Source organism: Podarcis erhardii, assembly GCF_964252035.2.
Source record: "Podarcis erhardii genome assembly, chromosome: 4".
Classification (NCBI taxonomy): Eukaryota; Metazoa; Chordata; class Lepidosauria; order Squamata; family Lacertidae; genus Podarcis; species Podarcis erhardii.
This window is the reverse complement of record NC_138508.1, coordinates 75,045,082-75,058,638: the sequence shown is the minus strand read 5'-3', so window position 1 is coordinate 75,058,638 and position 13,557 is coordinate 75,045,082. Positions and strand designations below refer to the sequence as shown.

The following is a 13,557-nucleotide window of genomic DNA, read 5'->3' as shown; positions in this document are numbered from 1 at the left end:
ATCAGCCCCCGCCCCCAAATCTCCCTCACAAGCTGAAGCCTCTGGCCCTAACTTTTGCCCTACAAAAAAATTCGCTGCACACCACTGCCTCACTCTTGTAGATCTTCCCAAGACTGGCTTTACATCTCCCTGCTGGATAGTATCAATAATCTTGCTTAGATTACTTCCTTGAATCTGGAGCATTTTCTCATTGTATTAAGTTATAGTTCATTATTTGTAAGCTGCTTTCAGTGCCAAGTGATAGAAATGGTCATAAGGTTTAGAAGCTACAAAACCAACCAACCAATCAAATGAACATAGTCAGGGACCTCAGGAATACTAAACTTTACTTTTTCCTGTTAAGCTCATGTGTCCTTTTCTGATTTGGGTGAAAAATTATATAATTGAGATGTATCATAACTTCCTTGAAAAGGTCACTTTCTGGTTCTCTCCCCAAGTGAGCTTCTAAGGTACTATCAGCTTCTCAACTGAGTTCATAAACTCTCAAATGCTGTTGCAAAATTTGAAGTGAAATTGCTCAGCAATTTACTGTAGATATTAACAAATAAACTGTGTCCCAATTCACCCATTGAACTGCAGAAGCGACTCTCACATGGAGAAAGAATGGAGCCCCACCACAACACCTCTCACAAAGTGCCTGGTTCACTGCTCATCCTTAGCAGGCTGACATTGTGCTTCTAACATAGAAGATGGGAGTTGGCCAGCTCCCTAGTCTGTCTAAATAGTTGTGTCACAGCTTGGACTGACCCTGGTACTGGAAGCTGATATAAACTCCTTCAGCCAGCTCCTGAGGATGGGGCCTAAAGGCATGGACCAAAGGGAAAGATTGTCTCCTCTGGTCAATGCCAGGGTTTTCTCTATGTGTCAAACTATTTTTACACTTTTCTAAGGAGAATGTGCCATACATTTCCTTTGAGGTCATGCTACCTACCAGTTCCTCCACCATCCAAGTTTCTTTTGCTCCCACTGGTAACACATGAACCAGAACTATATTACTGAAAACTGCATAGATCAGCAAATACATACAACTAAACCTACACCAACATCAACTTTAAATAAGCATTTTAAAGAATTTCACCGTTGAGCATTGGAAATGCCACCAGATATTGTCTTGTTTTAACTTGTCATCATACGGAGACAGTAATAGCTCCCTGGTTTCCCTCCAGGCTTACTATCAACGCTGAATGTCAGCTGCAGCTACACAACTTCCCAATGGATAAACATTCATGCCCACTGATATTCTCCAGCTGTAAGTAATAGTTTTGGTGCATATCTTCTAAAAGCAAAACTTTGACTATACATATATACATGTATTTGCTTCTCATTTTGATAGATGGTTCAGATTCATTACAATGGCACTGTGTGTGTTTCCCCATCTTTGTTTGTGACAGGGGGTTTTCCAACCTGCAGCATTGTGGCAAAAGACAAGAATTGTTGCATTGTGTTAAGTTGTGGCCCCAGTGACTACTGAACCATGAACTGATTATGGGTATCTAAGTGTATATGAATATATATAATAAGACACAAATCCCCATTCCTAAAATGTGGGTGACATGTACTGTGATTCCCATTCATATTCAGATGCGTTAAAAGTTTGTGATAACTTACACAGAAGCAATACCAGTTCATAAGTCAAAGTTCTATAGCATCATTACTTGAAGAATGTTATACTTTCACCATTCAGGGGGTTTGCCAGTTGAAGCTGGATGGTACAACTTTTTGTACTTTTAAGTGCATATATGAACATGTGTGTGTGCAAATGTGTTAATAAATCTTGTCATTGTTGATAAGAACCTACCAACAGGAACACATGTGAGACAAGGAATGGCACCTTTTAATTAACATGTCAGATCAGCTCCAGGATGCTAATACAAGTATTATCCAAATCTGCTTAACAGTGCTTCAGATGTTTGTGTGGCAATTTGTTTATCCTATCTCTTTCTCGTGTGAGAGATTTGCCTGTGTAAGATGCATGAAAAATAATTGCAGGAAGATCATTTGCAACGTGACAGTATTTTTTTTCCAAGCTGTAATGCAGTGTTCAACATTCCTTAGCACTCCCATCTTGTTTTAATATGCTTTGTGCAGAGGAGCAGAAGTCTTGACGGATTGCAGAAGTCCATGTGTCTCTAACTTGGAGAATCGTATGCGTTATTTCAGGCTATCCAAGTGCTCTGGTACATGTTGACAGGATGCTCAAGGTCACATTGGTCCTCTGCTGAAGCACATTGTTGCCAAGGACTCATGCAGGACCACCATGTGCAATGTGGCTTACTTGGCTAGGTTTTTATTTGCATTTATGTATATTTTGGGATGCTTCTCTCAAGACGTTTCCACTGATACTTCCATTGCACTCCCAATTGGGTATCAACATGGGCCTGATTCTGTGATAGGTTCTTCAACCCAGCTCCATCATGCTCTTGTGCATCTCCCATTCATTTCAATGGGGCTTGTGGAGATGAACTTCCTAGAGGATTGTGCCCATTCTGTGCGGTCAGCGGATGCAAGTACCAGAATCTCTACCAGCATTCAGTTTTATGGTTTTCAAGGTTCATGTGAAGAACCAGTATGAAAATGTAAAATCCTTGAAGCAGGCAGCTGTGAAAAGCCTGCCATTCTAGCTCACCATGGGATATAACAGACCATGTCCTGAGCCAAGAGAAAACAGCTAGAGTGGTGGTATGGCTCTGGTCTTGTAGACATCCAATGAAGCTGAGTGTTGGAAGATTCAGGACAGATAAAAGAAAGCAGTTCTTCATGCAGCGCATAGTTAAAACTATGAAACTTGATTGCACGGGAGGCAGTGATGGTCACCAATGTAGATAGCTTCATAAGATTAGACAAATTCATGGAGGAGAAGACTACTGATGGCCCTTAGCCATGATGGGTACACTTTGCCTTCACGGTTGGAGGCATCAATGCTTCTGAATACCAGTTGCTGAAAACCACTGGACGGGAGAATGTTCTTATGCTTAAATCCTGTTGGTTGGTTTCCTAGTGGCATCTGGTTGGCCACCATGGTGGGGGGGAGGATGATGGATTCAAAGGGCCCTCTTCTTATGTTATTATATCCCCTGACTGCAGCTGGTTTCTTCTTCTTCTTCTTCTTCTTCTTCTTCTTCTTCTTCTTCTTCTTCTCCTCCTCCTCCTCCTCCTCCTCCTCCTCCTCCTCCTCCTCCTCCTCCTCCTCCTCCTCCTGAAGGGCTTCTCTCTCTCTCTCTCGACCACCCCACAAAACCAAGAACATTCAGTGCTCAGTTCAAGACTGCTGTGAAACTATCAGCAGAAACTCCAAAGACTATTTGTAACTGAGAAGCTGACCTGACAGAAACCTCACACTCGCGGGCTAAATATTTCTAAACTGAAAATTATATTCAGCTAAGTATTTAAATGATGGTAATTGGCTGCCAACCATCGCTTTAGTGAAAACAGGAGGAAAATCAAAGGTAACTCAGGTATTTTATGTCTCTGCCACATATACAAAAGGCGAGAGAAAAGGAGAGAGACTGTGTGTTCTTATTAAAAGTACATGGGCATACAAAGAATGGTACCTCTGTGTATTATAAAAACATCACAATACAAAGCGCATTCAGAAAGCCCTCTGAATGGCAATTTTCTTTTTGCATAATGAGAGCTCCCCAAAGCTATGGAGAAGGTTGACCTGGGGTCTCAAGTCTCCAGTAAACAGCATCTGAAGTCTCTAGTAAACAGCTCTGAAGAGGAGGGGGAGCCTATCAATGTTTTATTTGTGCCACAAACTTTTCCTGTATGACAGGAATAGCCAACGTTGTTGTTGGATTACCACTCCTGGCCCTTGACTGTGCTGGCTAGTGCGGATGGGAACTGTAGTCCTAAACAGGACACCAGGTACTCCTGCATCTATCTTTCAAGCTTTCCAGTTGAAAACAATAGACTGATTTACTGTGGTTTAGCACACAGTTCATGAAAGGACTCTGTAACAGTGCAATATTGAGATTGGCTGTGGTTGTAAACTTCTACCGGGCTGTTGTTGATTTATAAACTATCAGTGTGTACCTTACAGAGTGAGCAAACTTGGTATTCCATAAGGAAGTGCAATAAAATGCAGTCTAATGTATAATAGCTGCATTTGTGCTATGCAACCTCAATCTGCCACCCTCAGGCTGCAGCCTTACACACACTTACCTGGGAGTAAATACTACTGACTGCTTTGGAGAGCTCTCCCAAGCATGCAGATGATTTAACTGTCAGAATGATTTCACAATATGCTTCCTCCTTATGTTTCTGTGATTTTTCATTGAAAAAGCAACCTAACAACAGGGGATCTTCTCAGGTTGGTGTCTCATCTGTTTAAACACGATTTTATCATTGCTAACCTCATTTTATTTCAATAAGTTCAGCATATTAATTGCACATTTAATAGAACCCTTTTATCTGTTTTTAGCACAATCTTTTTTAAAAAAAATCTCACCAGGTGTTCCCTCCATCTTGTGTCTGGTAATAGACAAAGGAGTTTGAAACTCCTATTGTGCCACGTATTCCTTCATAAATCTTCCATTCCTCCTTTGATTCTTTGTGTCCTTTATTTATCAGGGGAAATTGCCTTTCAAATGCTCTCCCCGGGGAAACTTGCCTGATGACCACACTACAATTTTTCTCAGCTCTACGAAAATACTTTTCTTTTATCTCCCAGGCTTTTTAGCAGTTTTGGATCCATAGGAATGATGTTACTCATTACAAGCAGAGTGGAAAGCAGAAATACCGGCCAGTTGTGGTTCTTGCTTCCTTGTTTTTATCTATGGACCAGAACTGACTCACACATTTTATTCCTCTCTCTGCCTTTCTCATTCAACTGGGTCTACTCCCCTGAGCAATGTATCGTGTGAACTGGGAACTCAGTTGCAGCAAATCCTGTGATCAAGGAAACAGCGAAACGTCCCTGAAGCCACATTTGCCATAATGAATGAGTTCCCAGATCGCTCGTGTTCCACTGCTCCTGTAAGCAGACTTGCACGAGTGGAGAGAGAATAAGTACCAGAAAGCATTTTATGAATTGCCTCTTCAGCTTACATTTAAGAAGATCTGAATGAGCTTGTTGCAAGTAACAGTACAATCCTATGCATGTTTACTCAGAAGTAAGTCCCGCTAAAACAGTTTTTCCCCTACTTACCCTGGCCAAATATCTTGATCTCCAGCTCACCTACTTTTTGTTTTAATTATTCTTGGTTTGCTATATGATGTATCTGTATTTCTTATGTAGCTTTGTTGTTTTAAATTTTCATACATTTTGTGAAAAGTGATATAAAAGGTAAAGGGACCCCTGACCATTAGGTCCAGTCGTGGCCGACTCTGGGGTTGCGGTGCTCATCTTGCTTTATTGGCCGAGGGAGCTGGCGTACAGCTTCCGGGTCATGTGGCCAGCATGACTAAGTCACTTCTGGCGAACCAGAGCAGTGCATGGAAATGCCGTTTACCTCCCCACCGGAGCAGTACCTATTTATCTACTTGCACTTTGACATGCTTTCAAACTGCTAGGTTGGCAGGAGCTGGGACTGAACAACGGGAGCTCACCCCATCGTGGGGATTCGAACCACCAACCTTCTGATCAGCAAGCCCTAGGCTCTGTGGTTTAACCCACAGCGCCACCCACATATAGAAATACTTTAATAAATCAAGCCACTTTGATAGAAGATCTATGATAATTTTGATGATGCCGGATGTGGTTATTGACAGAAACCGATCTTGTTGCTAAACAACAAATTATATTCTCACAAAGTTTAAAAGTTGACATTTACTGGAGATGAGTCACTTTTGACCACAGGTGTCCTCCGGTAACCACATCTGTCCCACCTAGCATGATTCATCCCAGTGCAGACTGTTAGCTCTTTTTTGTCCTATTTGAAGATGAATGATCTGAGGAGTGGGAAATTAATTAGCATGCACACTGCATCTTGACGACAAGCTATTTCCACTGTTCACCTGTCTTTTGTTACTTCCCCAGAATTAATTTAAAGATGTTCTCATTGTTCTTAACATGGTTAAGAACATGGTTAAGAACATGGTTAACATTGTTCTTAACATGGTTAAGAACAGGATTGCACCAAATGTTTACTTGCTAATGTATTTAGAGGGAACAGAATAATTCCTCTAAACCCCCCTTCTTTTTAACTTTTGTGGGATTATTGACATTTTCACAGCCACTGTTTTCCTTGGTTGCTACTTCCTCCTCCATGATGTGATCCCCGTCAATTAGGGAACACAGCATGAATTTGATGCATCCTAACCAGCTAGGGCCTCATTGCTTCTCTTCTAAGCCAGAAAAACGCTGGCCAACTGATGGCAAAGAGAGCGATTGCACGGCACATGGCTTTGCTCATTCAAAAGATGTGATGTGCAGCACAGTTGCTCTACCCTCTCTGGTCAATTTGTAGATTATCATCTTCAGCCTTGTAAATCAACCGGTTGAAAGCAGTGGTCAAGAGTGAGATCCCTATCTGTAAAATACTCCAGCATAGCGAGGGATCCCCCTGCACTTTGTAGTGGTGTCCAAAGAATCACCTGTGTGCTCTTTGCAGCAAGCAAAAATGTTCACCCAACTCTTTCAGCCAATTCACAGCTAAGAATCTAACAGTGCAGTCCTATAGAACTCTACTCAGATTTAAGTCCTACTGAATTCAGTGAGGCTTACTTGCAAATAAAAAGGTACAGGACTGCAGTCTAAGGGTACATTTGGGTCAAGTAGGAGGCCAGCTCAGCTGGCAGAGCCAAACACAGGGATGGCTCCACCAAATCTCCCCCACTCAATGCGCACGCACGCACATGCGCGCGCACACACAGCCTGGTGTATTGAGTATTTCAATTTCTTTGCCAATTATTCACTCGAAATATATAGTGAATTAGTTCTATTGTCAGACACTACTAGGGAATATATGGTATTGGGGGTCTGGTCTGCTTTTGTGAAATGTTATCTCTTTATACCCCCTTTAAGAAAAACAAACCACCGTTGTCAATATTTTTATTTTTATTATTTGTTTCTTCTGAAATGGCTACACAGTTAATAGCTGTGGGCTTTTTAAATTGCACAATGTCCCAAATTCAGCCCCTGGGGCCACTGCTTTTTTTAAAAAGAAAGTGTACTAGGTCTGCACAGCTTCTTTTTTTAAAAAAAGTAGTGTTTTGATAAAAAAAGTAGCAGTGGTCACCTGGTATTACTGAGCTGCATAAGCTTAGATGTAGCTATACAAGTTTATTCCACTACTTCTCCCTGCAAAAATCCACCTGGGGAACCATATGAAACTCTCAACAGAGTATAATGGATGAAGGGTCTATAATGTGATCACGCAGAGCTTATCTGAAGCAGCGGGTGTTTCTGTGGGCATCTGCTGGTCCACCCTCAGCTGTGCAGTTGAAACACATAGCAGCTTTGCAAACTAGATGGAAAAGGACCACATGCTAATTTGTGCATGTGCTGGTGGTGTCAGGGAAGGCTGTATGCAGTTTTAACTGCAAACATCACCAATGACTCGAGGCAGGAATTTTGGGAGAGGCCAAGGGAGGCTGATTAATTCTCCTGGGGGCTGGGGAATGCAAAAAGTTTTAAAGGCAGTAAAAACAATGTGCAATGAAGCTAGTCCAAAAGTAATACATGTGCCAGAGAGACCAGCTGCACTGTCCCCGAAGCTCATAAAATATTCCAAAAGTGTCATCCGTATCAGTTGCTATTAATGTTATCAAGATGTGGGCTTCTTTCCAAGTTCCAAAAGGCAATGTTAAAACATTTAGCAGTATATTGTAGTATAGGGCAGGTAGGGAGAACCTGCTGCCTAGGGTGAAGCTGGGTAGGACTTGTAAAATGTTGTTTGTCATCACCAGGTTGCCATCCTATATCCATTTACTTGGGAGTAAGTCTCAGTAGATGCAATGTGATTCATCCTAGAAACATCTATAGGATGGCATCCAGTGCTATTTTTCTAGAAAAAGAGGTGCCAGAACTCACCATGAATGCCTCCTTTCTTTCTCTTACAATGGCAAGGATGCCCACCTGAAAGTTGCCAGAACTGAGTTCTGGTGAGTTCCTCCTGAAAGAAAGCCCTGACTGTATCATATAGAGCAGGCTAGGCAAATTCGGCCCTCCAGATGCTTTGGGACTACAACTCCCATCATCCCTAGCTAACAGGACCAGTGGTCAGGGATGATGGGAATTGTAATCTCAAAACATCTGGAGGGCCAAGTTTGCCTATGCCCGATATAGAGATTAGAACAGCAGATCTAAACTTAGTTCGACAAATCTCTCCTGCAAGTTAAAAGACACACATTTTCAACATTTTAAAAAGTTTGGATTGGCTAAGACAGTGGAGGGTTTTTCTTTATGTCGTTGTTCCAAATTACTTCAAAATCTCTTTTAAGTCTTCTTTTTTTGTGTCTGTGCCCCAAGAGATACATTGAACTAAAAGTTATTAGCTTGCTCCCATCAGCTTTGAAACCTGAGGCTTAACTTGGGAATTTGCACTAAGGGATTGTATTGATTGAAACCAACAAACAAAGGAGTTGTTTCCATCAAAATTGCAGCCAGGCAACCTCCTTCAGTGGCCAGGTCAGATTTCTTAAGCTGAGGAGGATAAGCCTGAGACAGTGCTCATACCAGATATTTATAAGAGATGTGCACAGCCCTAAAGTCCCAGTGATAATTCTCACTCTCTATTTTTAGTGACTGTTCAGTGACCAACTCTGTTCATTTCCACACCAACAGAAAATGGAATAATATAAAAATCATAGTATAACATTTTCTTAATATTCAGTGAGAGGATTAGATGCTGAATCTAGCATTCAGCTGGTCTTTAGATGCAAAAATAAGACCAAAATCTCTCCCCTCTCCCCCATCAGAATCAGCCAATGACTGGTAATAGTCCTGGGAGCTGTCCGATGTGCTGAACTAGCCTTTTTTTACTGTGTTTATTTCCTGGTTAATAATAATAATAATAATTTATTTATACCCCGCCCTACCCAGCCAAGGCCGGGCTCAGAGCGGCTTACAAGCAATAATAAAAACAAGATGAATGATTACAACTTAAAAACAAAAATAAAATACAACATTAAAATAATGGAACATTAAAATATTAAAATGTAGCCTCATCACAGGAGGAGAAGGCAATAATTAGTGGCAATCTTAATGTTTACAGATGAGCCACATAAATGCAAATTCTGCTATCAGGTACTGAATATCCTGAGACTTCTGTTTTATATAATTGTTTATTATTTAGGGGGAAAGTGCTTTCTAGACTATTATTAATAATAATATTATTATTATCGTTCATTTCATTTCTATACAGCTTTATATTTTTAAGTAAAAAAGTCACAAAGTGGTTTACAAGACATTAAAACATCAAACAAACCAGAATAAACATTACCGAAGGTAATCAAAGATAAAGCATGCCTTCAAAGCAACATAATTAACAGGAAGCTAAAATATTACCTTAAGATGTTCAGAATAACACATTGCAAAGGAAATCAATTGCAGAATGCACTTTTAACACACAAAAGTTAACAAAAAAAATTATCTTAAACATTTCAAAAGAAAATATTACTAAAGGAAGACGACTGTAAAATGCAGTTTTAAAACAGCATAATTAAGAAGATAATAAAATAATATGATGTGGCGGGGGGAGGGGGGACTAAGAAAACAAGCCCATGCATCAAGAAACGAACTTCGGGTTTTGCAATGTGTAGAACCAAACAGTGAAAGTGTACCAGAAGGCCTGTGAATGCCATCTTGGTAGTCAAGATAATTGTTAGTTGCTGCAATAATAAGCTCATATATATTTATATGCTTTGAAGCTTTGAAGCCCTCTTTTTGGTTCAGTTAGTTGGGAGAGGAGATGCTTCTCATGCTGGCTGCCTGTCAGCTATTCCCTGGTCTGAGAGAAAGATGAGAGTTGGGAAGGGGCCTCTAAGCCAGGGGTGAGTTAACTGGGCAATTGCTGCCAGCTTATACAGCTTGCTTTGTGTATGAGTTAACTGGGCAATTGCTGCCAGCTTATACAGCTTGCTTTGTGTATAAGTAATGCTTAACATATTCGCACCTCACAGACAAGTCATAATTACTACTTACTGCTTCAGCATGCACTCGAAAGCTCATAACAGTAACAAACTTAAAACAAAACAAATTCCTTCCAGTAGCACCTTAAAGACCAACTAAGTCAGTTCTTGGTATGAGCTTTCGTGTGCATGCACACTTCTTCAGATACCTGAAGAAGATATCTGAAGAAGTGTGCATGCACACGAAAGCTCATACCAAGAACTGACTTAGTTGGTCTTTAAGGTGCTACTGGAAGGAATTTGTTTTGTTTTGACTATGGCAGACCAACACGGCTACCTATCTGTAATAGTAACAAACTTAGTTGGTCTCTAAAGTGCTACTGGAAGGAATTTTTTCATTTTGTTTTGACTACGGCAAACCAACACAGCTACCTACCTGTAACTACTTACTGCTTCAGCATCTATCTGGAGCCTGTGAAGGCAGCAGGACTCTGCTGCTGTGTTGTAAGTTTATACCATGGGTAGGCAAACTAAGGCCGGGGGGCCAGATCTGGCCCAATTGCCTTCTAAATCCAGCCTGCGGACGGTCCGGGAGTCAGCATGTTTTTACATGAGTAGAATGTGTCCTTCTATTTAAAATGCATCTCTGGGTTATTTGTGGGGCCTGCCTGGTGTTTTTACATGAGTTGAATGTGTGCTTTTATTTAAAATGCATCTCTGGGTTATTTGTGGGGCATAGGAATTCGTTCTTTTTTTTTTAATTTCAAAATATAGTCCGGCCCTCCACAAGAGCTGAGGGACAGAGGACCAGCCCCCTGCTGAAAAAGTTTGCTGACCTGGTTTATACCTTTCTTTAATAAAGCACTAGAACTGGCCATCCTGCCATTTCTCGCTTCCTCCTTTGGTATCCCTACACCAAATGACTCATGCAAGCCCTCCTTTGGGCCTGTGGATCAAGACTTATGGTACATATGCACACTTTGCTCTAGAAGCACAGAGGCAAGACACCAGTATGAGGATCCCTAGCTAGGCCGAAACTTTTTCCCCAAAGTACATAGGAAACCTGCACCATGCCCCTGGTTTGGTTGGAACATTTAAAGTCAAATGATGGACATGGGTGAGTTTTTCAGCTGTCAATATGCTCTTCATGTTATGTTAATGCTCTTCCCTGCTTCAGCTGGGAATCTAACCAATCATAGTTTTTGTAGCCATTGGAAAACATGGATCTTGGAAATGAAATAAAGACTGCAAAGTAGGTATATTCAAATTAGCTGGAACTCCTGATGCCCGTGGTGTGATTGCTGCCCTTGAACGAGACATCCCTCACAAGTGATCCAAGATCAATCAATTTTGTGAAGAGTCTTAGGTGTTGAAAACCCAAGTGTCTTATCACCCCTATCATAAATAGAGTAGCCTGGAAGTTAAGTGCTATTGATTTCAAGAGTTTCCATTTGTCCTGCTTTTTAGTACCAAGAAGACGACACATCAGCAGCTATAAACACCCCTAAAGAAGACTTAAAACAGTTTTCTTTCTAAGTGTCAAAATGTCCTTCCTTCAAGCACTTTCATTTGTTATGGAAAGCTTTCATTTTCAGTCCTGTCAGGCTGTGAGCAACTGGACCTTAGAGTGAAGCCATTAATGTCTAGGGAGAGTCACTGATACCGAGCAGAATGGTTGTGCCACACCACTGTGTCACACACACCAACTGGCTGATATATTGTTTATGTATAGGCATAAGTAAATAAAAATGATAGGCAAAACAAACACCAGCATAGATTTATTTAATCTAATGTTTCAGTCAGAACCCTCAAGCTGTTAGATTTTTAAGATGAGCAGTGGGAGCCAAGGAGACATTACTGAGAATACAGAGACGTGGAGAGAAATTTCAGAAAAGAAATGTATTTGTCATAAGAGGGTATGTGAATGCAAGAAAGGTTTAAAATAGACTTTGTATATGGTTCTGTCAGTGAGTGGTTTTGTCATCTCCAGGTATTTTTGCAGTATATTTTAGCAGAGTAGGTGGAGTGATTGGTGATTAGTGGTGTGGGGAGTGAAATATATTTGAGCAATTAAGTGGCTAGAGTGCTATGTGTTTTGGTGCATGCATGTGAGAAATGGGAGGAGCATGGGATGAGAGAGATTGGATAAGCAGAGGGTACTATCTGATTAAGTCCTGTAGTAGGGAAAGTGGTTGTGGTAGATGTAAGAAGGAATGTGGACCTCCCTTATGCTGCTTTTGTAAAGAATGAATTATTATTCTGGAATCTTATAATGGACAACTCTGCAAGGGTGAGCCAAGAGCTACTGTTGAAATACCTGCTTGCACCTGATGAGCAAACAATCCCATGGCGTGTATGTGTTAGTGGGGTAGGTGTTGCATACTGTAAGTCAGAATGTGTTTTGGCCGGGGTGGGGAGGGGTCCCTTGCTCTGGAGATATTTTTGAAATGTGCTGCTATGCTTTACTATTCCATTTTATTTGACATTGTAATTTTTCAATTTTATTGTTTGATACTGTGTGTGTGTGTGTGTGTGTGTGTGTGTGTGTGTGTGTGTGTACCATTTATTGTTCGAGCAAACCACTGTTTGAGTGGTACTAAAATGAATGAGGAGGCTACATGGGTAGGTTCCCCTGTATAGATGATTCATAGGAACACTGCTGCTACTTCCAATGGTGGCAAAACAGAAATAGAAAAGGAAAGGAATTCACCCTGAACATATTTTTTTTTAATAAGCCCCTTAAAAATTGATGGTGGTCCCTCCTTTTCCTGTCCCATCCATCACAATTTTGAAGAAGAATTCATTCAAACCCCCTTCAATGAAGTCTTTTGAGTCCATTCTGAGGATGGCCCAGGCAACATATACATGATTCAATGGCAATATAGGTGCATTTGTATGTTTGGGTTGGCCTCTAGCCACAGAATTCAACACTGCCCTACAAAACCAATTTCCAGTGTGTTGTCTTTGCCTGCATAGCAACATCCTGTGTAGGTTTCCATGCATGGAGCAGCTGTTTCATACACCCATAGTCTTCCTGTGTGGGCAAACTGATTGCTTAATGAGCATTTGTCTTCCTCTTTGGAAGCCATAAATGGCCCAGCAACATTTAGAATGATCTTCAAGTGTTTTTGTTTCGTTTTGTTTTAATGATAATACACACACTTTGGACCTAAATGGATCTGACAGGTTTTTTCTTGATCACAGTTGGTTTTATATTAAATACTCTGAGAAAACAAGGCTCAGAGCATACCTTATGCATATTGATCATTTGGGGACTGCCATATGTCATGGATTAGTTGAGCCTTTAGGAATATTATATTTTGAGCAGAGCAGATGTGAAGTTTTCAGAAGAGGACTCCCCCCCCCCAATCCCTGAGGGGAGGTATAAGAGGAGAATAGCCGGAATACTTTGGGGAAGGAAAAGTACAAGTAGGGAAAGAGCAACTGATAGAACTTGGATGGTGCCTGTAGCTGCATGCTGCACGCCATTAGATGACTTTTTTTGGAGGAGGTGTAAAAAGCTTTGCCAAACGTTGCTAGAAC

The 13,557-nt window shown here is 41.0% G+C and overlaps 1 protein-coding gene across 2 annotated transcripts in view; it reads left to right on the top strand.

Moving 5' to 3' along the window:
* Positions 1 to 13,557, top strand: part of GABRG3 (gamma-aminobutyric acid type A receptor subunit gamma3) — a 288,481-nt gene that overhangs the window by 166,340 nt on the left and 108,584 nt on the right. For both annotated transcript variants that reach the window (XM_081858991.1, XM_081858990.1), the window contains exon 5: positions 1,167 to 1,249. In XM_081858991.1, the coding sequence (XP_081715117.1) occupies positions 1,167 to 1,249 (83 nt within the window). The remainder of the gene's footprint in view (positions 1 to 1,166; positions 1,250 to 13,557) is intronic.